Raw genomic sequence first — 26,492 nt, forward strand, 5'->3', positions numbered from 1 at the left:
TTTTTACCAACGAACCTATTTTATTTATTATTAACTATTAAGTTTAATTAGATTTCAAGGCATATTCCTACATATTTATTTTTTATATAATGCAAATTATTCTTAAAGTGCGATATAATCATAATAAACAAAAATAATCTTTATCTTGACATCTATACATAAGAAAATATAATCTTGCAATACGAATGTCTAAAAATATATACTTTTATTTATTAAAACTTTATACATTTGTTACTAACAAATTATAGACAATATGTTACCAACATGTTAGTCTTGAAATAAATTATATTACATTTAACGTACACACAAGAAAGACTCGATGACTGACTTGCGTCAATTAACAATAACATCGCTTCTTTAATAATAGTTAATGATACCAGCATATACTTGTACAAGGTGAAACATTTATATCTTGATGTCAATAGCGCGTTACAGTAAATCCATATATTTTACAATTTCTATTGACTTTTCGAGGAACATCGGATAACAATAAAAAGACACGATGCAAGATGCTATAAAAGAAACATTCTGATCATACAACAAAAAAACACGCTCTTCTTTTTACATACCATTGAAAATAAAATTTCAACGTGCCCAATATTTACTTGAGCATCAATATATTTGAAGCGAATAATACAATTATGCATAGGATTTTATTAATTACTCACATTTACTTGGTAGCTCATACGAATGGTACTCGTATGTATGAACGATTACATATAAAATTACGAGTTACACAAATGTTAGTACGTTAATAAACAAAAAGTCATTATATATATATATATATATAAAGTCTCAGATTTACAAATTATTTTGCTTACATGCTACGCGGTCTATTGTTACACGGTCTGTTATTTGATTACAAACGTCTTATTGACGATATTAATTATATCGTAATGGACGTATAGAATGACATAAGATACTTAACTAAAATAAAATATTCAAAGTGCGAACAATAAGATAATAATTTGATTTTTTATCTCCACAGAGGGAATAATCGTAACATATTTAAAAATTAAAAGGATACAAATAAAAAAACTTTACGTTCTCGCTATACATTTGGCATTAAATGTGATTATTTCATTTTGAGTCACTCTTGAAATAAACGTAATATAAAAATGATATTCAACAAAAAATGGAATAATCACATTCAGCACATGCGCAATAAGAGTACGATGATTAATATTAAATAATTAAAAATATTAAATAATTAAAAAATGAAAAAGGAGAGAAAGCTATTATACGTAAAATATATATAAAAATTTCTTGCCAGTTTTTAGATAAATTAGGATATTATGTACCATCTCATTATATATTCTGTTAATAAATTCTAATAATACTCTATTAAAAATTATTTTGATTGAAAACAAGGAGAGTAAAAGTTAACGAACAATGCATAATATCTTTCATAAAATGCGTTAAGTTTGCTAGTCACACGTACACGTTTAAAACACTGGCCTACATTTATGTACGATACAATTATTGCAAAATATTTGGAATAAAAATACGATTATCACGTTTACAAGTATTATCTATTCGTACAATGATCGATCATGATATATGTATAACGCGCACTGTAAATCCTTAAATTTTACATACACGTTTACAGTTCAATTCTACCTCAAGTAATCTCCTCTAATTATAATTATTCTTTATGGCACGCAGTTTTTCAGCACTTTACTGATTATCTCGCACGATACATCTCGTATTTATTATCGACATAATGGATGTCTTTTAATTAATTTCCGAGTGATTTAAAATGTGTGTAGATATTGCAAACATACTTAGACCAATTTCATTATATTATTTGTATTAGCAATGCAGCAACACTTATATTACCAAAATATTTTTGATTTTTTTAAAAATACTAATATAAGTTACATACACAAAATTAGAAGACAAATTAAATACAAATTGATATAAAAATCTGAGATATAATATCACGTTTCTCTCTTCGTCTAAAAAAATTGTTACAATTTTGAATATTTTACATATTCACACTTCAAATGAAGATATCTTTCCGTTTGAAGGATAAAACTTCTTAGTAAAATCATGAAAGAAATTTTCCTGCATACATATTCCCAAGCAGATCATATTGAAACACGTTTAAATGTTTAAAAAACATTTAACTATGTTTTTATGATGTATAAACATGTTTATCCTTCAAACGTTTTTAACATTTATTAAACCGCCAAAATATGATTGACGTATAAGAACAGTATTTTGCATTAACTAAAAATGAACATTATAAAGACTTGTAAAACGTTTTTATAACATTTAATAAATCTTTTATTCCGAAAGGCACTATAATAGCTACTTTACTGTTATGTATAAAAGACCACTATAATGGCCGCCTGTGGTTTTATTGATAATATGAAAAGTATATTACTGTGCGTTTATAATAAAATGTTCAATTTTATTACTTTCTGATTTATAATTATATATAACATTAAAATATTTTATTTTTTTGCGGCGAACTAAAGTGGCCAATTGTTAAACTGTTTTATGTGTTGCATAATACACAGACTCGTGGCGTAATGGTGGTCAATGCTGTCGTTGCAAAAGGATTAAATAATTTAAGAAAACGTACCAAAATTTAAATGTTTAATTTGCAGCTTAAACATTTAAATTTATTATGTTTAAAATACGTTAAAATTGATTTAACTGTATTTATTAAGTGTATTTTGAATCTAATTGTGCGGTTTGGGAATGTATTTACATATAATATATACTATGTGTAAAACACGTAGAGAAATGTCTCAATCACTTTAAGAACTGCATCAACACATACGTGACATAAAGTTAATCATTCTCTCTTTTCAGATTTTTACATGTTATTACTTACTTTTCATAATAAAATTTTTTTGAGGTCTAATTGAATTGAAGACTGAACATCATGAAAAGAAAGCTAAATGTCAAAAAACAAAAAGTCTAGAAATTGATGCAAAAAATATATACATCAATATAAAAATATTATTTAGTTTAAAACTATTGTTATGACACACATGGTCCTTTTACTCGAAATTTTCATTCGAATCTTAGAAAGGACATTATCCAAAAGTACTTTGTTTTCTGGACATTTGAAGAACATTTGTTAACAGTACAATTGCTTTTCTATTAAGGATATATTACGTATGTGTTCAAATATGGAAAACATTACAGAACGTTTTATATTGTATTTGAAAATAATAGAAAAAATTTGATGATTTTTACTTGGATTATTTTAATAGGAAATAGAAATTGATTTAATAGAAATTAAGAAATAATGAAATTAAATTTGAAATTAAAAGATTTTAAATTATTATACAAGTATTTTTGAAGTTCAAGATGTATGTAAATTACGTGAAATTTTATTGCGATATAAAGATTGTTTTGTAAATAAGTAAAATTTATTTGTTTATTTACAGAACAATTACTAATCTCAGAATCGCAATAAAATTTTACATAAATCTTGAATACTTAAAATTCTTACACAAAAGAATTGGTACTTTTGTTATTGTGATTAAAATAATTTAATTTTTAATAGTAAAGTAAATGTGTGAACTTTAAAAATGTAAAAATGTGTTGTTAAATAAATATATGTTATTCACACAACTTTCATATGCATATGCTTTATTTAAAATATAAATGTTAACACATTTCCAATTTCAATTTTCTTTGCAAAAAAAAACTATACAGATAATACATCCTTAATCGATACAATCGTTTTTCGTCTTCGTAAAGAAATGTCGCATAACGAAGAAATATCCTACATTTTTCAAATAAGATATCTCTCTTAAGCTAAGTAATATATAATTATTTCTGTTCGCATTTCATAAAAAAATCGAGGATCGCGAACATTCTAATTCGTATCATCCCTGGATGAGAACATGATGTTCGTCACGGGTTGTGGTTGGCCGGAACTGGGAGTCCAGCGATTCTGCTCTTTGTCAGCCCTGAAGATCCAGTGCTCAAACTTCTTGTTCTCCGATTGTTTGACTTCTGTTCCTGGATGCTTGTCCAAGATCTGGGCTCCCTTGCCTGCCGCAGATTTATACTCGGATACGTAGACGACCTGCTTGTCTGTTCGATCTTCCCTCGGGCTCTTCGTCATGTCCGATCGTCTCGGCGGTACCGGGGGTTTCTTACCGGACGTAGGTTTGCCGTTCGATGTCACTTTGATCTCGTGTCGCGCTAACTTCCGCGATTCACCATTAGTCTCCGTCGTTATTTCCTCGTTCTCGCTGTCGATCTCGCGAATGCTCTCCCTGTTAGGCGACACTTTGATCTCCGTGATGTAGGTCATTTTTTGGGCAACGTTCGACGGTACAGGCGTATTAGGCAAAGGTGGATGATTCTCTGTATTCTGCGCATTGTTATAGTCCATTGACTCTCGGACCAGACCGCTATCTTCGCTGTTTTCGCCGCTCGACACACTGATGCTGCTGATGTTATGACGGTCTTCCTTAGGTGAAGACGGGCTTTTACTATTCGCCGTCACGTTCGAACTGAACTCGTACTCATCCTCTTCCTCCTCGTCGTCCTCGTTACGACTCGAAACATTGATGATGCGTCTAGCAAAGTGCGTATCAGCGAACGTGGAGTCGGTCAGTGATTTCGTCTTGATCGGTGAGTCGCGCTGCTGGTTCTCTGTACTCTGCTGTTCAAACTTCGTTCGATGCGTTTGAAACGTGGAGAAAGTCTCGCCGTTCTTACCCTCTGCGTTTTTCTCTCTGTCTTGAAATTGGTCGCGCCCAGCCAATGATTCCGACTTGGACGCATGCACTCGTAAATGCGTCGGTGTGGATGTCCGTTCCACTTCTCTCTCGGTACTCTCTCCCGACGTCGTCCTGTTGTCCTCCGAAAATGATCGCACGGTCACGCGATGTTGTCGATCGGCGTGCTTCTCATGCTTACAGTCGGCGCTGTGTTGGCTGCACCTATCCTCGCAGCCGCGACAATGCGGTCTATCTACGGTCACTTTTAAGATGGGTTCTTCCACAACTGCCTGCCTACCGGCGTAAAGCGACGCGTCGTTAATGGGTGCTCTTTCTTCCTTCCGCTCGTCCAATCGCGTCAGGTTGATCTTCGTCATCGATTCCGAAGATGTCGGTGAACCGCTTGCGTGCAGCTCGAAATAGCGCAAAGCGCGACTAAAGTCCTCCGACTTTTCCGACATAGAACTACTATCCAGTTCGTTTTCGGCATCTACCTCGCGCTTGCTTTTCTCGGAAGATCGTTTCTCCTCAGCCAACTGAAATTCTAGGTCCACTTCCCTTGGGGTCGGACTCTTCACCACCTGACCATCGTTTACGATTCTGGCCAAGGAATTGTCCTCGTCCGGATTAAACATTCGTTCGGTGCGAATGAACTCCTCGGTCAATCGCTTGCTTAACGGCAGGTTGTATAATTCGATGCTGTCGACCTGCTGATCTAAATCCTTATCGTTGGGCTTTTTGTGTTCCAACATATCATCTGCCGTCGCCGTTGCAGTGATGACGTCTTCTTTCAGCTTGATCTCTACAGCGGATTTGGAGCGCTCCAAAGTGCCGTTGCTTTTTTTCCTCGTACGCGCTTTCCCAAGTGTCTTCTCCTCCGCTTCGGTGACAGTTTCACTCCAGATCACGTCTTCCAGAGTGCCCCACTCATTCGACTTCTTTAGCTTCCGTCGATCAAACGTATCGATCTGATCGAGTTTCGTAAGATCCTCTGTGGACTCGTTGATGTCCTCGGGCGGCAATGGCGCTTTGCGCTTCTTCGCCCCGGTTTCGGCGCTCATGTCGAGACTCTGCGCTCTCTCCAGGGTCGTCGCGGTCTTGCTCTCGTATTTGGACAGATCACCCAGGCTGGCTGCTTTCCTATACATGTCATCCTCGTCCTCATTGTCGTCCGCCTCTGGCACGGGCGTGCGATGAATAGTGATGTCTGCTGAATTCAACTCGATTGTAAAGTTGTTCTGCATTTCATTGTCAGTATCTGACTCAGAATTCCGTCTGTTAATCGGTTGATTCTCCAGACGATGCCTTCGGGCATCCGCGGCGGCGTCAGTGTTTTCACGTGCCTTGTTCACGTAATCGCACAACAATTCCGTGTAGTCGACGATGCTATCGATAGTGTCTATGCCGTCTTTCTTTGCGGATAATACTTCGATTTGATTTTTCGGCGGCGCTGGTGCCTTCCGCTTCTGAGGACTCTTAGCGGCATCGAAATCGGGCTGTACATTCAGGGGTTCAGAACTACTCTTTCGATTTCTGCGAGCCGCTATAGCCGCATTGTGCACCTCTGTTGGTACCTCAGATGGTATGTTGAGTCCCCCCCCGTCGACATTCTTGTCACTTTTGTCCGGTACGTCGACGCTACAGGTGCTAACAACGGTGATTCTTGTCGGAACAACGCTGTGGTCCGCGTGTTGCTGAAGACGCTCGTTACAGAGCTTCTTTTCGTCGGCGTCACTCAAAGTCGCAGATTGCCTATTTGTCAGCGACTTTTCCGCGTCCATCTTGCGCGAGTGCTTTCTCTCCAGATTTGTATTGTGCTCGTTCTGGTTCTCGATACGATGTACGGTGCCGTCCAGTGCCGGCAATACCTTGATGCCGAATTTGTGATGATGATTGTTCTTCGCCTCGTCGTGACGCCTCTCGAGACTCTGACCGCTACCCGGCATCGATTTTGAGGATTTTACGGTCGAATTTATCATTGAATAATTGGAGCCTACGGACTCGTTTGGATCAGCTATAAAGAGCCGTTTTGCAACGCTTTTATGAACCCGCGACATTTCCGGGATTGATTGGCTCCTGTAGAGAGGATGGCAAATTCTTGTGGGACTCGGACCTACGCTTTTCTTCAGCAAGGTCGCTGGCTTAGAACCGCTGCCACCGCTCTCCACTTCCAGTTCCACATCGTATGGCGATGCGTAACTCAAAATCGTCAATGCATCCTCGTATACCATGTTGCGGAAGCTGATTTTCACGCTGGAGATACGATCACCTGCAATGAAAAAAAAAAAAAGAATGATTCAACTATTTCGCCTATTTTTGTTATGTAGAAGGTAAAGTCCTATTTACTACTATATATATGTATAACAAACGATTACGTTTATATATGTAGAATAGTAATATAACAGTTACACACTACGCACTAATTAAAGCATCACTTCAAATCGGTCGAAAAATTGGTAAAATTTTAATTCATAATTTTTTGAAAAATTATAGAGAGATACATTCATATTTTTCAAGAAATTTATCTAGCGAAATTAAAATAAATTACTCTATAGATTGCAATAAATTTTATCGAATATTGTGAAATTGCTATTCGAAATATCACGCACACATTTTGAAACACACATTTCTGGTCCAGAAGATTAAAAGTTAAATTACCAGAAAAAAATCGAAATCTCAAGAATTCTAGTCGTGCAATATTGTACGGTTGGAAAATTAGATCTAAAATTTGATGATACGCAAGTAATCGCCAGATGTTAAGGTATTTTCCGTAAATTGTACTTTCAATTCGAGATTGAAAATTTGTTGAAAGCCATTGCCTTTGACAAACTGGGCCATTCGGCATAATAGCAATGTGCACATTTCATTTATACCAGTAAGTGCACTTTAATTAGAGCTTAATTACTCCATTTTAATCGTCTCACGACACGCATTATCAAATGCTCAAACACGACGGTAACAGTACTTTCACTAGAATGTAGGTATATGGGTGATTCTCAGATCCGAGACGGTTTTCGTCGAGAAAGACATGTTCATCCGTTAATTAAGATATTGAATTATAATTCGTTCGCTTAAATTTATGCCGCGGCGATCGCTTTTACTCTACAGAAATCATGTTACATTTCAATCTCGACACAGCAAGCGAGAAGAAAATCCTCGTTATGCCGTCATGCGCAACGATAACGAGATTAAGCGTGAAAATCTAATCGCAAGACAAAGCGGAGATAGATATAACATTTTTTTAAACGAAAATTAAAAACTAGAATTAAAGATAAAAAATTAAAGATAAAGAAAATTCTACTATAAAAAATAATAAAAATTTAGTTTACATTAATTTACCCAGATAGCACAGGACGTCCTCAGGATCATCCTGAATATGTCCCGGGATGTCCTGGGATCTTGTCAGGATATAATAGTTGTATTATTGTAAATATTTTATATAAATATATTAAGTATAAATTTGACTTCTAAAGTATGTTTAGAATGTTAGATTCTGTAATAGTATTAATAGGAATTAAAATTCTACTCATGTCTTGACGACATCCTTGGCATGTCCTGAGGATATATGTATTCTAGCTGAAAACGTTATTCTTAAAATATTGTATAAAGAGTTTCATTAGCTACAAAATGTTTTAAGATAAACTTAAATATGACGACTGTATAAATACCAGACATTTTAGATAACATAGAATGTTCTGAGAATATGATATCCTGAATGTCCTCAGGACATCCTAAAATAATCCTTAGGACGTTTTAAGACAGTCCTGAACGTCCTAAGATATTAGGACATCATACAAAAAATCCTCAGGACATCCTACGAAAGTCCTCAAGATATCCTAAAACAGTATTCAGGAACATCCTGGACGTATATTAATTTTTGAAAAAGACGGTAAATTAATATAGCAAATAAGATATCTTTGTATATCGTACGTATTTCTAGAATGTATTGCAAAATCAAATTAGATTGAATGTCTACACTTATTGAAACAATGTGGCATATTAACAATACTAAAAAATTATAAAAGATAACATTAAATAATTTTTTTATTTTATTTTATACGAACAAAGCAAAAACAGTTTTTTTAATAAGTTATTCCACATGCTATTTCGCGCGCATATGTAAAAATGATTTTTAAAAAACTGTAAAACTTTATATTTATTTATAAAAATATAAGTTAACTATATGTTTCATCCTTCTGACAACATCTGTTGTAATGATCTATAACAAATATGTATAAACAAGAAATACTCATGGATCATCACAAAGCGTTAGGATGCGTATGGTCTTCGAAGTCAAGCAACGTCGGCGATGGTTGACACTTGAATGAGTAACCATTTTCTCGGGTACAGAGATTAAACATGATTTAACAGGTGCGACTGTCGCGTGGCTGAAATATGTATAGTCTTCTTCCTCTTATAAAATTATCGTAGAAATAATTTGAACTTTTAATTTTTTGTTAAAGTCTTTTTCAATTCTCAAAAACTCTTAAAAATACTTAAAAACATTAAAAAATTTTCTAAATTAATCAGAATTTATTTTTTAAATTTTTCTGAGAAACGTTTCAATTCTTATAAAAAAACGATACATTTATCAAAAATCCTAATAAAAATCTAAAAAATCTGACAAAAAGTGATCATTGTTTGCTGAGGATGTCCTATGGTATCCTCAGGACGTCCGGCGGACTGTCCTCGGGATGTCCTGAGGACTAAAAAGTGGCGCTCGTTTGCTATACCTTAGAATTTCCTAAGACGTCCCAGGATAAAATAAGGACGTCCTCAGAATATCCACGAAGTCTGTCCTGGATATCATGAGGACGTCCGTGTGCTATCTGGGTATATTGTGTGTGCATCTGTGAATTACAAAAAAAGACCTGTTGGAAAAATGAAAAATATAACATGTATAAAGATACTTAAAAAATAAAGTAACTGTTGCTACAAAGCTAACCCTAAAAATGTAAATAACAAATAGTAAAATTATATATATAGCAGACTCAACAAATTTTACACACATACACGCACGCACGCGCGCGCACCCCCCCCCACACACACACACGCGCGCGCGTACGCACGCACGCACGCATATATATAAAATAAATATACAAAATTTTATAATAAAAATGTAAAACTGTAAATATAAAATTAAATACATTTCAATATAAAAATATAAATACATTTTAAAATTATAATATAATAAGAGAAAATTATATACTCTTGAAATCAAGAATAAAAAAACAATAGAGTTCAATAAAAAAAATTCAAAAAAATTATTTTTATGAACCTTGTATTTATTCAAATTGAATGTAACGACTTTAGAACGATATTAACAATACAATTTTTTAATGAAAATTATTAAAATTGACTATAAAAGAGGAAGAGATAACACGCGCTGTAATTGGCTGAGATCGCGCGTGACGTCATTATGCGGTAATTTCAAACTGTTGCTACGGTACTTTAGATTTGCCTGATTGTTTTGTTACAATGTCGCAAATAATTAACACAGGATTTGTTAAAGCACAATCTGATAACTTAACGAAAGTAACTGTAGCAATAGTTTCCGATTTTTTTGCTGAAAGTGATGTGTTTAATATCGCAGAAACCCGTGATGTAAAAGCTAAGAAGTATATTTTTAAAAACTTGTAATAACATACATAAATAGTAAAATTTATAGACAGATTAGACATATATAAGATACAGTATGAATCGATATATCAAAGTCTATTAATTTGAATATTATATACAATACATGACATAACCTCTAATACACTCATCTTGTCATCTTGTTAATGTACACTTCGGTAGAACTGAAGGTGAAAACCATGGCGATTCAGCAGTTGGATATGTTGAATTCAAACGGGAAAGAAGTTTATGTCATATCAAGGGAAAAATTTGTCCTGAACATAGAGTGAACAGTAAGGCGTATGCTGTATCGATGGTCGTCGACGAGGAAGCTGAGAGAGTCGAATACATATTAGATGCAAAGACTGCGCAGCTTCAGAATGTAAATTAACGCAGTAAAGAAAACATTAATTGTGTATTAACTGTACAATTTTATGTGATTTAAGGTGATTATAAGTATGCCATCGTCTTTCTTTTCAAATTTGTTTACTGAATAATGAACGTCACGTAACGATGACGCTATCAAAGTGCGCGAAAAATTGGGCGTTTAAATTGATCGCAATTTTCAAATTCGTTAAAAAAATTATTTAACGATTTCTAATTACTTTTGTTATTGTAATAGTTGTTTTTAGCATCAAAACTTTAATTTGAAATAAAAAACAAAAAATCGTGGAGGACCCTACTACAACAAATTAATCTTCAACGTTACAGATAAGCATTGGAACCAGAGGCTTGGAAAATTATATAAAACAGAGAAGCGCTTCGATTGATGGTACTAACCAGGGTGTATCCGTCCGGATTCGGATGCAGGTCCGCGGTGCAACAGGTCCTTGACGAAGATACCCTCCCTCATGTTGCCGCAGACGTTAAAACCCAAGCCTGTAAAGTCACGGCTACGCAGATTAACTACGCTGACCCTGGTGGCCTTGGGCTGAAGCAAGAAAACAAGCGTGTCGATTGTTACACGGGTGATGAAAACTCCGCTACTCTCACCACGGGAGTCGCATATTATTGCGTGTGAGTCGTGTTCGCCGATCATCATGTGCGTATGCGCGCGCGCGCGCGCGCGCGCGCGCGTGTGTGTGTGTGTGTGTGTGTGTGTGTGTGATGTGATGTGATGTGATGTGATGTGATGTGATGTGATGTGATGTGATGTGATGTGATGTGATGTGATGTGATGTGATGGATTCGTTAAGTCTGCTATTCCCGAGCGTGATTCGACGAGGAACGATCAATGAATGGGAACCTTGCTGATGACGAGCTAATAACGCAGTGACAAACTGAAGGAGAGATACATTCTTATGAAAGAGAACTCGTGTCCATTGACGATGTTATTATTACGTCCGACTGTATATGTATACAATATCTCCAACTGGGATATAAATTGTGGCTGATAGATATCCGAATTTTCGGACTTTGCCTTAATAAAAACACAGTATTATTTATGACAAAACTCTGTGGACATTTATTTCAGATTATTGACAACCTTTTCTTCTGTCTGCACAATTACGCTTTTTTATTCCGTTATTTTCAATTTCTTTTTATTTATATTTTCAAATTTATCTTCATAAATATTTTAGTAAGCATAATGCATGATGTTTTAATGCTAAAATTCAATTATATTCGAAAATTACTGTTTCTTTATTGACAGTATATAGTTCTGTGTACAAAGTTATATTTCTTCTCACTTTTACTTTCAAATTTATTCTAATAATGTTTTAATAAGCTGGAGTTATCCCATACAAGTAACACGCAATAATCACAGTGACGTAAATAAATTGATATGAAAAGATATATGATGAAGTCTCAGTTAAAATGACATCATCTTGACTTTATCATGACAATCGAATGTTATTTGAAATGTTATATTTGATGATCTATGTTATTTTAATGATAAAATTCAAGTCTTGAAAGTTATTCTCAATTCATTACCTTTGCGAGGATATTTTGCAGTCAGATTAGATCATAGAAAATTATAAATGTTACATACATCCTCTTATCCTACAATTATCACATCGCTATTATCGCGTGACTAAACGAAGACTATTATCATGACACTTCCAAGTTCAATCGTGGAATTTATTGCCTACCTAGCATAATAACTCAGTCATTCGGTTGATAATCTTCAATTACAACAACTGCACACTGAAATGTCATTTCATTGTAAATATTTATATTTGTACAGAGTAAAATTATATATAGAAATATTGTCTCAATGTGAATTAATCATAGTGCTTAAAAGATATTGAACTGTCGAAATCTTACAGCAATATCACTTTAGTTATCAAACTAAATTTAGGTTTAATAATTTACCAAACTAATCAGTGTCTTCATTTTAAATTTCTCTGCAAACAATTTTAACACTTTCTCTCTCTCTCTCCATCTCGTCAAATTCTTAATTATTTTATTAAGGAGAAATAAAATAGAGACCGCCATTTAGTAAGATTAAGATGGACTATACCGAACATACTAAATAATAAGTAAAATAATATTCCTGTATTTGCAAAAAAACCATACAAGATAGGGAGCACTTACACCGACGCAGGAATCATCGAGAGTTCGGCGTTTATCACTACGGATTGCTGATCCAAGGCCCAGGGACGTCCAGGGTGTGGACCATCGAGTGGAATCCTTCGCGGGTGTGTCCCCGGATACAGTCGATGACGGTCTCTCCGTGACGCGGCTGGTCGCTGCTGGCGTGGCATCCTTGAAGCAAGGATTATCGAAGGCGTATGCATCCTCAGCGATCTCAGGATCTGTCACTAACACCAAGTGTTTACCTGCGGAAGTAGATATAACATTTCATAATTCAATCAGAGGGTTACAAAAAAGAGATCGGAAGAATATCTTCTTCCATAACGTTTACACACGCTGAGAAAAAAAGTTAATTTGACTAAATTTTTCAATTTCATTAGTTCAAGTATTGCATTTAACTTAAATACATAAAATACTTGAACTTCAATTTAACTATTCATATATTTGACTGAAATACATAAATAGTTGAATTGAAGAAATTTAATCAAGTTGAAAAATTTAGTCAAATTAACTTTTTTTCAGTGCAGAAAAAACATTTTGTTTTGAAAATATACTTATTTTTTAAATGTTTAAATTTAAATATTAAAATAAGATAATGTTATATAATGTTAAACAAACATATTGCTTGTATGATAATTTGCTTGTATGAAGATATTTTATGTAATTTTATTAATAAAAATATCTTTTAATTATTTAACATAATTTTCGCGAGAAAAAAATATCTGATAGAAAATAATGTCTTTTTCAAATCAACGCTTCACAATAGAATCTTTTAATACTATTCATATCAATATGATCATATACTATACATTATTATAATATTAAAAGAAAAATGTAATATTTTATTAAAATTTAAAATTATATCTACCAAATTGTTTAAAAAATATTAAATTATATATGTATAAACAAGATTATCATTGTTTCATATAGCGAGAATATAATTGTTACAATTGTCAAATAGAATATGTCAATTAATTTTGATACAATGTTTGTTGGTTTTCCGTTTAAAACTAAATATTTACCTTCCCTCCGAAAAAAGCCATTTTTAATATATCTGTCTCGTTTAAATCTCTTGGTAAATTATACGTTAGGGCATTTAAAAACAGAAAGATACGTGAATTTATCCAAAGTCATCGTAAAATGTTTATCGCTCGTCAACTTCGCTCGTTGCAGCCTCGTGTGGCACTCTTCGAGAATTCATCGTGGCACGCGAATGGAATTGTAATTGCAACGTGTGACTCATTAGCGTGGTACGTTACTTATAAAATGTATAGGCGATCGCGCGCATCTCCGATCACGCGTATCCAAATACGGTGTAGTCGGCGGTATCAACAGGAAGGAAGCGCATTCTTTGAAACCGCCCATGGTCCCGCTACATACAAGATATCTATCCACCTGACCTGACCGTATCCAGGCATACACACACCGTATGATACATTAGTGTCGGACGGCTGGCTGCGCACGTGGCAATCTCTCTCTTTCGTATTCCGTATGTATATACACGCGAAATTTTTTTCTAATTTTTATTAGTATCAAATCAACAGTGATTGTAGAAGCAAGAATGTAAAAATCTTTTTTAAAGAGTTTGATCATCTTGAATTTAAAATAATAAATTTTTGCTCAAATATTGTAACAGTCATTTAAAGAGCACAATATGTGATTATTGAAATAATAATTGTATTAAAATTCTTAGCATTCTAATTTTTGATTTAAAAGATATTGTTTTTATCCAACACTCTTTTCTTCTATAATTCATGAAAATTATTATGAAATAAAGGTAAATAAATTTTTCTTGATAAATCTGTACTTATACATATAATTTCATATCAACAAGTTATGTTTCAGATTATCAAATTTTTTAAAGATTTTATATTCTTGTATATTGTTGTGTACATAAGATAGTGTTCATTTTTTAATAGAAGGCAGTTTTTTTATATAGATCGTCGATTATTATAATTTTTAACTTAATTTCTGAAAAAAAAATTTTTAAGAAAATTCTCATTATTTTTTCTTTTCAAATCATATACAGTCGTAAAAAAGACCTTAATAATAAAATTAATAATATTGTCAGTATGTGATTAACATTAATGGACTGATGTATTATATTGACGATAATTTAAATTTCTTTTTAAGCATCAATATATCGCTGTATGCTAAGGTAATACTGATAGTGTGAAGAAAACACGCGTCAGTATTTCTATCAGGATAATTCCAGTCATAGTTAATATAATCGCAAAACCTCAGATTGTAAAAATATTGATATATACTGTCAGTATCATTGATTCAATATTATTGATCAGTATTATTGATCGCGTAAGGTCCCTGTGTAAGCGGGGTGACAAATTGTATTGTATTACCATATCTATGTCACGTGCGGAGAACCAAGACACTCGGATCGCTCGCGAGGCAAATGTGGAAGTTTATCACGAGCGATTGCCCCAAGTGCGAATTTATGCGGAAAGTAAAAGAATTCCCTATTTTATTCATCGTGTAAACGCACAACGACGTTGTGCAAGGATGTCCCGGATTTTTTCCAGCGACACGACGGGCGCGGCATTCCTCGAGCTGCGCTTTCGCCGCGTATTCGCTTACCGCACCTACGCATTTGTTTATTTATTCGGCGTGTTTAGTCGGCGTATTCGCGTGTATACACGCGTGCATGAGTCGCGCATATGCGTATAAATTCCTGTCCTTTTCTAACCTCTCTTTTTCTCTATCCCCCCTCCCTCTCTCTCTCTCTCTCTCTCTCTCTCTCTCTCTCTCTCTCTCTCTCTCTCTCTCTCTCTCTCTCTCAATCTGTCGTTTTCTCCGTGTATTGCGTAACGCACAATGAGGCAAGTAATCGTGCTTGGTATGCACAATTGAGGCGACGCGCCTCGATTTGGAAGGCTGCGTGGAGGATCGACTAAAAGGCAGGAAAAAAGGAGGGAAAAGAAAAGCTTTTTCGTTTAAAAAGAAGCCGATATAAGATAGAGGTGGAGAACTATCGATAATTACCGATAGTTTTCAATTGTATAAAATATACTTTTTATAAAACATGTTTTGTGTGTTATATGTATAACATGTGTACAGAATTATTCAAGTTAATTATACGTATAAATACAGAATTTTTTTAAATGTGTAAATATGAATTTGTAAGTTTTTAGGGACATTAATAAAATTAAATTAAATTAAAAAGGATGTGTTTAATTAAAAATTTTAATAAAAAGAAAAATTTGTTTTTATTATATTTGCTTACATAAAATTGTATATTATATTTAAATTGAAAAACTATCAAAAAATTTCAGCTAAACAGCATTTGATTCTAGCAGCGAATATTTTTTTGCTGTACCTTCTAAATTTTAATAACTATTAATCTTAACTTCGGCAGAAACTACATTAACTGTCCTTATTTTAAAGACACATCTTAGCTGTCATTATTAAATTGTAGCTTTGATAACGAATCCTTTTTCTGCGTGTACATTCTGCTTTTTTGCTTCTTAAAATGCATCATTAAAATTTTTGTCTTTGTAATAGCATTTATAATGGCAATAAAAAATAAAACAAACTGTCGAAAACTATCAATAGTTGCAAAAATACGATAATTATCGATAGTGCATCGATAGTTCTCCACCTCTAGTATAAAAGACTTTACTGTGCGTGCCTACGTATTGTATATTTCTCGCTAAGTAAATCCTGTCGAGTAAATGAAATATTTAAGACCGTACCGCGCCGTGGCGGACTGCATTTTCTCGATGCAGATGCGCCTGCCTGAGGGGAGGGGCATCGATATGCCTACCGTAAAACGATGCACATACTTTCGCATGGCTAATGTGCAATACTACGAAACGATTTGGCTTTTGCTGGTTAGAATTTTTCAGAGAGAAAAATTGCTATATTGCCGAAGGCGTTTTCCTCAAAGATTGCGAAATCTTAAAAATAAAATACGAAATCATAAGATTAAGGTGACGTCAAGAAGTCATTTTAATTTCACTCAATATGCTTTTGGTTTTGTGATAAAATTAAAAAACTATTTTAAAATTATGTAAAGAAATTATCACAAAAATTATAGTCAAAAGTATATCAAATAATTTTTTCACAAATAATTTTTTATGACATTGTGATAGTACATCTTAAACTTATTATAATTTTGTGTCCTATCTGGGATAAGCGCCAACAATTTGTTTAGTATTTCCATTGTTAAAAACATAAATATATTTTGAACAGCTGCTAATAATAAATTTTCCAACAGATAAACTTCAACTTTAAGTGCTGTCAGATATAACAAATGAGTTTTAAAAAGGTATAATATAGACTTTGTACATCCCTCCTTGTATATAAATAAAACTGGCTAATTATCCTCGTAGTTCAGTAACTTAATATGAATATTCTGATAAAGTAAAATAAATTTTACATTAGCTTTTATTTGTATGCATTATCGGTAAAGTTAACAACACATAGAAGTAATAATTTTATGTAACGTTAATATTATAACTGTAAATACAAATCGCTTTTTTTCTATTACTGGTTTTTCTTTCAGTTACAAGTACTACAGCAGTGAGGTATACGTAATGTTTGGTATGTTACGTAGAGCCCATTGAGGCCGACATACGCGACTCAGCAATGTGTCAGCATACCAAACAAGCATTCTGTTTTCCATATTCATGGCTCGAATGACAGAATTCCACTAATAATATCGCGAATGGCTGGCTATTTTCAATGAAATTGAGCCAATTTAGAAAAGAGCCGAGAGAACGCAGGCAGATCAGAATAAATGACATTGCAATCAATTTGCATGAAATAGAATGATCGTATGACATAAAAAATCCTGGGAGTCTCGACCTGTGTTTTGTAATTAACCATCTACCGAATTGAGGAAGATACATCCGAAGATTAGTGAAATAAAGATAATTGTCTCTATCCGGACGCTGCCTCCCTCCGTAATATCGACGTTTCATCAAAAACAAGGTGTGCAGCAATACGAAATGCATCAACGGCTCTCTAACGGGGTTATGGGTTGTTTTGCGGCGTGCATAAAATCGCGCTGCTCGCGGCGATACGACACGGCTAAAGGATACAAATAGCCGTATAAAGGCGCTGTCGCAGCGACTATTTTCTCTCCGTCCTTTTTCCTCTCACAGCGGAGATTACTCGTCGAAACACCATCGGCCGTTGCGGTCGAGACGCTACGCCTTTGCGAGGGACGCCAATGAGCGCATACCATGGACGCCAAGGTGAGCTAGCTCGCTCTCTCTCACCCCGCGTCTTCCTCTCTTCCTCTTCTTCCTTACCGTGAGCTTCGAGTCGCGATTCACACACCCTGTTATTATTTCTAACCGCGTTGCTCTTATCGAGATCCGACTGATCTGCTTCTCGTTTCGTCTCAGAAGTCCCTCTCGGTGGGACGCCGACATGCCCGACATGATTGGCCGTCAGTGACACTTCTCTTAGAAAGAAAGCATTTTGTTACGGATGAGCAGCCTAACGAGCAGCTGGCATAACGAGAAAAATGTTTGACAGTGGCCTCGCCGCGAGAAGTTCAATCAAGTTTTACGTGATATATTTTTGATGGCATAAATATTTAATCCAGCGATTCTCAAAGTACGAGTCGCAACATATTTTCAATAAATCGACCCAATTTTCGCTGAGTCGCAATACATTTTTCAGTGATGGTAGAAATCAAAACTAAATTTCGAAATAAACTACAATTATTAAATTTCTTGCGCATGAAAATCCGCGTCAACGTCAAAATTGTTATGAAATGAAAAAATTAATGTATTTTTTCTCACAGCTTACACCTCGTTATGTATTAGAAAAAAAAAAAACATTTATACAATTATATATTTACCATAAAAAATATTAAAAAATAAAAGTAAAATAATATAAATAAAGTGGTTCAAATAAATAATAATTTATCTTTCTTCTTTTTCGTATCCACTACAGTTAGATTGCGTTTCATACTTAAAGTTTGATACTATTTGAAAGTTTACTGTTTAAAAAAAATGAACTGCGGTCTCAAATTGGAAAAACCTAATTTAATCGATATAAAATTTTAAATTAAATTAAGTGGTTTGCTTCTTAATTAATGTTGCCGATTAATTTATCGAATTTTCTTAATTGTTTCGGAGTAAATTACGAAGGAATATCGTATGAGACGGTGGAATTTAAAAGTTGAAGATACCATTGTCGCTTGCGGATCTTCTCAGCGATTAAAACGCACTTTACTTATGTGTAAATATTTAATGTGCTAGTTTCGTGACCTACCGCCGTTTACAGGTAACAGTATGACGTGATGACGGTGTCGACTGTCGTGAAGATAATGGCTTTTTGCGAAAGGAAGCCCGGAACGTCTCTAAGTGGAAAAGACCGCAAAATCTCGGTCGCACACTTCTCTCTCTCTCTCACACACACACAAACACAAGCACAAACACAAACACACACACACACACACACACACACACACACACAATTGTTAATTTGACAAAATTTTCCAACTAAATTAAAATTTTGTCAGTTTAAGAATTTATGCATTTAAACTTAAATGTACAAATTTCAAGTATGTATATAGTTAATTAAAAAATATAAATACTTAACTAGACAAAATTTAATTCAATTGGAAAATTTAGTCAAATTAACATTTTTTTCAGTATACGTGAATATTAGTTCATATTTGGTAAACACGTAACAAAAAAAACACGTACATTTACGTCAGATTTTTGCGTCCTGATAAATAGACCGTCCTAACTTTCAAGGCTAAAAGTGGCAGAAAGATAACCGAAGAGACATAAAAAAAAACTCAATTTGTGTAATAACCGCTCGTGTTAAATAACGATAAAACTTTGACCGGATTTCAAAGTAGGTGCGTGATACGTCAAATGGGTGTAGCCATATTATTTTAAAATTAACATTATCTATGTGGATTATACTAACAATGAGTCATTTAAAGTGTCCCATATTTTGTGGAATCATTATCCTCTCTATCGATAAAACGTTGCGCTTTTGAATGAATTGCGGTGCGATATTTTCCGCAAATGAATAATCAATTCGTGCAGTCGGCATTATAATTACAATATTACGTCTCCGAGAAATGTCCATGGAATCGGATATAATTTTATACTGGTATGAATCATTGCGACTCTTCGAGAACGCGTCCTTGCCGAAATAGTGCAGAGATTTTTGCGTAATTCGAAAACAGACGAGGAATGTAGAATGGAATCTTTTGACATTAAATTTTATTTTGAGCAAAATGATTTTGCAAATAAAACATGTTCTTTCTTCTCTCTTTCGTACAATAGGGGAGCAATTAATAATTCAATGTTACTGATCAATAATATTGAAGTTATAAATATTAACAGCATGAATTTATATTTTTACAAGCTTAAACGATCAGTATTATTAATCGAGTAAGGTTTCTATAAAATGTGATCATCACAGCTGAAATAATTACGAAAAATTAGATTTTCTCGCTGAAGACAAGTCTGGGGAAATTTTCCGCGCAAGCGAACAAGGCACGATTTTTATCTGAAGAAAAGGAAAAGAAAAGTAAAGAAAAGTTGGTGTATGTATGCGCTTGAAGGATGGAACCGTCCGGCCGGCGCGAATACTCTTGTTGGCCTTGCGCAATCTTCCGTGAATTACGAGAAGAAACTCGAGTGACGCGCCCCGGAGCAGCACGCCCAAGCAATTCCGTCCACACTCCAGTGGTCTGGTATTTAGGTACGGACCTGCCGTATCGCATCGCATCGCAACGCATCGCATCGCATCACGGCCGGTTCGCCATTCTTCAAGGTCACGTCGCATCGGCCGAGGTCGCGCGGCGCGGCGCAGAAAAAGGCGGTGCGCCATAAATATCGGTCCGTACGTGACGATCATCGGCTTCACCTCGTTCCACTGGTGGTCCGAAAATGGACGTAAGCGTACCGATAAAGACAGAGTCAATTGATGCAACACCCGTTTGTATTCTTGACCCCCAAGCAGAGATCCAGAATGGACGTAAGCCGTGCAAAAAAAAAGTTTAGTGGCAAGGGTCTTCACGGGCAAGCGACATAAAGATTTTGGCGAATTATAAATGTGCATTTAATGTTTCCGGAAAGATTCATAATATCACGTATCCTAAATTTTCCCCCAATATCTCATTTTCCTCTGTCGACCTTTTCTATGAATCGACGAACGAATAAAAAAAAAAATTGTAATAGAAACTTATTTAAATAACTTTATTACTGTAAAGTGTATTTTCCGAACTGTATGTTTAGATCAGTTTTTTAAACGCGTACTTGTTATTGATCGCTTCCTTCAGTCTTTTACGATGTCGATGTCTCTTAAATTAAATCATGTAGATTAATGTTGTATTCCCTGATTCAACGGTCATTCTTAAAGGTCGTTTATGTAGCATGTTTCGTGTATTGCATGAACGATGACGATAAATAATATCGATTCATTGTCGTCCGTAGGTCAAACTTGATCTTTTGGCCTATTCGATCTAATTTTGCACGGTTTAGACATGATGACATCTCTTTAACGGCGGTAAATATATCTAAATGAGTCATAGAATCGAAGTATTTTGCATCAAAGTCTCATTTCACGCGCAGTTTTGTGCAGTGTACTAACTATGATAATTAGTTTGTTGCGTTTTTATCACGTTTGTAAAAGAGAAGAAGATGCGCATGCGCAATTTTTCTCGCGTAACTCAACTTTTTACGATTCCAAATAACTGTATGCATATACTTAGCAGTTTTTACTTGAACCAAAACTTCGTTCTATCTTAAATATTGTAAATGTTTTGTTTATTGCTTTGAGTAATTTTGTTTTATCAAGTGTGCCGCAATTTCACAGTCATTCCGAAAACAACCTGACGATGCTACATATTACCGCTAACAATTACGCCAACAATACGACAATCAAATGGTTCTAAGGGGAACACCTTAGAATCGATTCTATTATGGCGACTTTGTTCGTAGAATAAACAAAGATAACGAGTCGATCGTACGAAACGTATAATCAATGCTACGCGTGGTAATCTATTATAGACCGCACATATGTGTATTCCGTAAACTCAGAGATTATTGGTGAACGTTATTAACTACCTCTTGTCTAATCTGGATTGCATTTGTTTTTTTACAACGCTTTTTACGCGACGCACGTATTTAAATTCACCTTGTATGAGTCAATAACATATCACCGTATTAATAACTCTTTAGAAACTTATTCAAAGATTCATCATCCCTTAAAATATTAATGAATAAGAAATAAATATTAACGAATAATAATTTTAAAACAGATAATTAATTTTTTTTATATAAATGTAGATATTTGCAAAAAGAAACACAATATACTCGTAAGATTTTTCCTAAAATAAAAGCTTTTCAATTGTTATTAAAGTAAAAGAAAAATGTGTGTACGCCGCGGCGCGCGCGTGTGTATAAAAAAAACATTTAAATGTAATAAAAAGAAACCTTGTCGCGTTAGTATGATGTCATACTTAAAGAGAATTGCATAATTCATGAACATTTTATCCTCCTACACGAAAGAATTCTATTTTTACTTAAATAGTTTTAAAAAATTTTGATATCTGGTTTTTGCGATTCAATTATATAAATTTTTTTTACCTATATAAAATGCTGTTCTAGAAAAATATTGAAAGAAAAATATGCGATAAAAAAACCACAGAAACGCCTATATATTAATCTTAAACTTAATTTCAAAATTTGATCTAATTCTTATATTATGTGAAAAGACTGGAGAGCCTTCTTAAGTCTCTAATAAAGTCATTGCGAAAAGGTTAAAGCGAGAATCCGTAATGATGATGCGACGATAACGAGTCATGAATTTGCGGTCCAATGTAACACACACACATACACATACAACATTGTAGCTAGCAGAGCTTGCTCTCTCCTCTCTCCTCTCTCTCTCTCTCTCACCGTTACTAGAAACACGGTGCATTCGATAATGCACCGGTCTGCTTGCTACTATTCACATTGTATAGGCATAGGCAACGTACTCGGATTCCTAAGGACAGCGGGGGAAAGGAACTATGCGAGGTATCAGGGATCGGAGGAAGGAAGGGGTCCCCTCTGGGGGGCTCAGCTCCGCGGCGGGAGAGAAGGGATCGCGGCACCACTACGGGGAACTGAGGAAGGGGAATGACAACAGCCGTGATTATGCAGAAATGCGAGGCGTGGCATACGTAAGAGAAAAAAAAGAGCCACCTCAACTTAAGTCTGTATATTCGTGTCGCGGCCGCGGATGATGACTGAACGCACGTCGAGGACCGCAAAAACGTTGTTAAAATATATATATACTCTCTTCGACTCCGCGCATGCAGGGAGAACGTTTGTGTCCGTCCGTTCGTCTCTGGGACGACGTGACGCGGCGACATCGACGACCGAGGAAGCAGTAACGGGAGAAACTCGCGTTTTCTCACCCACTTTTCGCGACGAGAAGGACACGTCGCGTAGTCTGACGGAATCGCCGCGGTTTGTTCCGCTTTGCGCGGCCGAATCGGGAATGCGGCGAGTTCGTTGCGCCGCGTAAAGTGCTCCTGCGTGCAGGACGCGCACGTCACGTGCGAGCGGGACAAGCGTGAATTCGTATCGATATACATAGTGAAAAATTAGAGAATGAACGATGCTTCGCTTGCACGCTGCGATACACGAAAGAAAATAGTTCGCTTATCTATCTTACGATTAGTCTATTGATAACAGTTCGTTTTTTTGCTTTTTTATTACTTTGTACTATTCATTGATTGTGTATCGTACATTTTAAATCTTATTCCTCCTTGTGCGTAATATATTTCTCACATTTAATTTTTCACTTTTGCATAGTAATAATCAGTCGAAATGTTTGTATTAAAAGCTCGCCTTAATAGTTAGATTTCGACGATAACAGGGGACAATATCTATAGATTGTTTAAAAAAGTTGAGAGTTTTGGAAAACAACGTGATCGAGGAAACAAAAAACCATATGACGCAACTGTATTAGATTAAATTAGAGAGAAGACAAGAAAAATATGTTGAATGTAAAATATTGTTAAAATAGTAAAAAGTAAAACTAAAGAAAACTTAGAAAGTTTTAGAATACGAAAAAAGCTATGTAAATATTTTTAAACAATAGTATGAATAGAGCTGTAACTTTTGACAATTTTGAATATTTATTTTGCTTTCTCAAACAAATCATAAAAAACTAAAAGGTTTACAGAAAAAGGAAAAAATGTTATAGCATGATTGATTCGCACAAATTTGGGCAAAATTTTTTAAAGGTCTTTTTCATACTTAGCTTTTCGTGAAATGCGCAACAAAATTTCAAGTATGCTTTCGAGCAATCGTGTGTGTGTGTGTGTGTGTGTGTGTGTGTGTGTGTGTGTGTATGTATATCTGTTTACCTATGCTAATAAATATATTAATAGCTCGCACTATTTTACATCTCGCGCGATGTCTCGATCGTGGCACAGCATCTTACCATGGCATTTCCCTATCACGCGCTCGCAAGAGCTTATTGTTGCATGTTACAGTCACATGCTGTCGCAGTCACCGGCAGTCAGACTTATAAAGCGCGCGATAACGCGCTATTATCATCGTTATTTACACCGTACGAGCGTCGTCGTGACGAAGTGTACGTACAAACATACCGCGTTCCACCGAGGCCCATCGACGACGCTTCATTGTCGCCCCGCTAACGATTGAGACGCTACGCCGCATTGGAATCCCGGTGGCATTGATAATAAAATATCAAACGATAGCATCTAAATTACAACATCTTCACGCTGACGAGTGAGCAGCAACCGCGTTCTCATTAGCGTCAAAGTAATTGGATTAAGCTTCCTGTGAAGCGTCCCGCCATAGAAATATTACGCTTCCCCTGTTCATTAATCGTTGTGCATTTTTGATAAATTTGTCGATCTCACTGAGCGTATCGTAGGAAGGAGCGCCAAACTAATTGACGCACCAACGGAAAGCTTTTGTCGATTATTCTCTCAAGGCCACATTCGGTTACCTCTATCCTCGTTTGCAACTCTGTAATGATATGTTAATCCCCGGTATCACATGCGCGCGACGGTTAAGTCCTACAATACCTCCCGATAAATGCGAGACTCATGTTGCCACGTGCACGTAGAAAGAAAATCAAATTACACACATGAGAAAGCGCGCGCAAGCGCGAGGATGCGTGACTCGTAAATCACGCTTCGAGATGTGAAGAAGAAGAAGAAAACGCCGCGTGGAAAAGTAGGAGACTTTCATAAACGAGCCGATCTCCCCGATCCACCGACGCGTCGATCCCCTCGTCAATTTGAAGAGTAGAGCGACGTGGGATTGCTTTTCATTATATAATTTCGTGTACGCGCGGCCGTGTGCCTCGGAATACCGCGTATTGATCTCGGGGGGAAGATAAAAAGACCATTCCTTCGTGTTCTTTCACGTGTCGTAATCTGTTTCGATCGAGAAATAAGTGGGATCGGTTGAATGAGCGCTGGCAGAAGTACAGCGCCGATTCATTGGAAGGTATATTTATTATGTCTTCCTATGGGAAGATATAGCATGCACTTTACAATCCCCTGCTCCGGATACGTCGTGCGTGAAAGACAGATAATTATTTCATAATTTGCATGGATGCGCTAAATATTTAGCAGCGTATAACCTCCTGCCAAACAACTACGAGATGTTTATTAATGAATGTAATTGTCGAATGGCACGGGAGACGAATCGATCGATAAGCGAAAGATATAGCAAAATAATTCGTTGCAGTGCTCGTACATCAAAGAAAATCATAGACTCTTCGATCAGAATTTGTGATCTTTTTTTTGAGAGATCAAAAGGTCCCAATTAATGTAGACTATGTGGGAAATATCGTATTGTAATCTAATATAATACAGAGATATGCGTTATATAATAAATTAAATTGTACTCTACAATTGTAATTTAATAAATCTTGAATAATATGTAAGCAAGTACATTTCTCAGATTAAATTGCGAAGAATTATTTCTTGTAAGAATCGAACGGGCTCCATAATTCGAAGATGTTTCCGCACCTTTGTGTACAGTTTTAGATTTCACCAATGAGTAAATGCGGGTATGCTAAGAGGAATACGTTTACTATTATTATGTAAGAGGTGCGTGTAAAGTGACAGTAAGTTGTCAGCCACTATAGTTTTATCTTTTACTGCATCGTCTGCAATTGGTAGCATTCGTGTACCGCCCTACTTCGGTTCAAATAGAAGCACACAGCTCGGATACACGCCATTTGTTGTAATTTTCCACGTGTTGTTAGCTTCTTCAAATCTCGATAGAAATTTATTATGTAAATATCGTACACTGTCGCTTTTCAGCCATTTTTCATTAGTACAGTCAGAATCATTATGAAAATTTTAAATTTGGCTGATGAGATCGTTCAATTAGTTGAGAAATTCTTGCTATTAATCAGGCGAATCGCATTATTTTTTTGAATAATTAAAAACTAGAAGATTATGCGACACGCGAATGCATTTCTTATATTGTTTCATTGTATATCACTTATTAATATCAAAGTCAAAGGAATAATTTATTATTATAAAGGAGAAGAATTTAAGAAGCAAGAAAAAAAAAAATGTAAATGTGCTCTGCGCTGTGGTAAATGAAAAGTTGGACGAAGTACCGCTCCACGGAATTGATCCGTGCGCAGAACTGAGGTGAATCG

The 26,492-nt window shown here is 35.2% G+C and overlaps 1 protein-coding gene across 2 annotated transcripts in view; it reads right to left on the reverse strand.

The window, feature by feature from the left end:
- Nucleotides 1-188: 188 nt before the first annotated feature.
- The window catches only part of LOC105837257, a 37,047-nt gene continuing 10,743 nt past the window's right edge, over nucleotides 189-26,492 (reverse strand). The window contains exons 2-4 of one of the 2 annotated variants that reach the window (XM_012681861.3): nucleotides 12,849-13,093; nucleotides 11,094-11,244; nucleotides 189-6,966 (exon numbers count right to left, since the gene is read on the reverse strand). In XM_012681861.3, coding sequence (XP_012537315.1) covers nucleotides 3,842-6,966; nucleotides 11,094-11,244; nucleotides 12,849-13,093 — 3,521 coding nt within the window. In that variant the 3' untranslated portion in view covers nucleotides 189-3,841. The other variant, XM_012681862.3, reaches the window with a different exon arrangement.

This window comes from Monomorium pharaonis, chromosome 3, assembly GCF_013373865.1.
Source record: "Monomorium pharaonis isolate MP-MQ-018 chromosome 3, ASM1337386v2, whole genome shotgun sequence".
Lineage (NCBI taxonomy): Eukaryota > Metazoa > Arthropoda > Insecta > Hymenoptera > Formicidae > Monomorium > Monomorium pharaonis.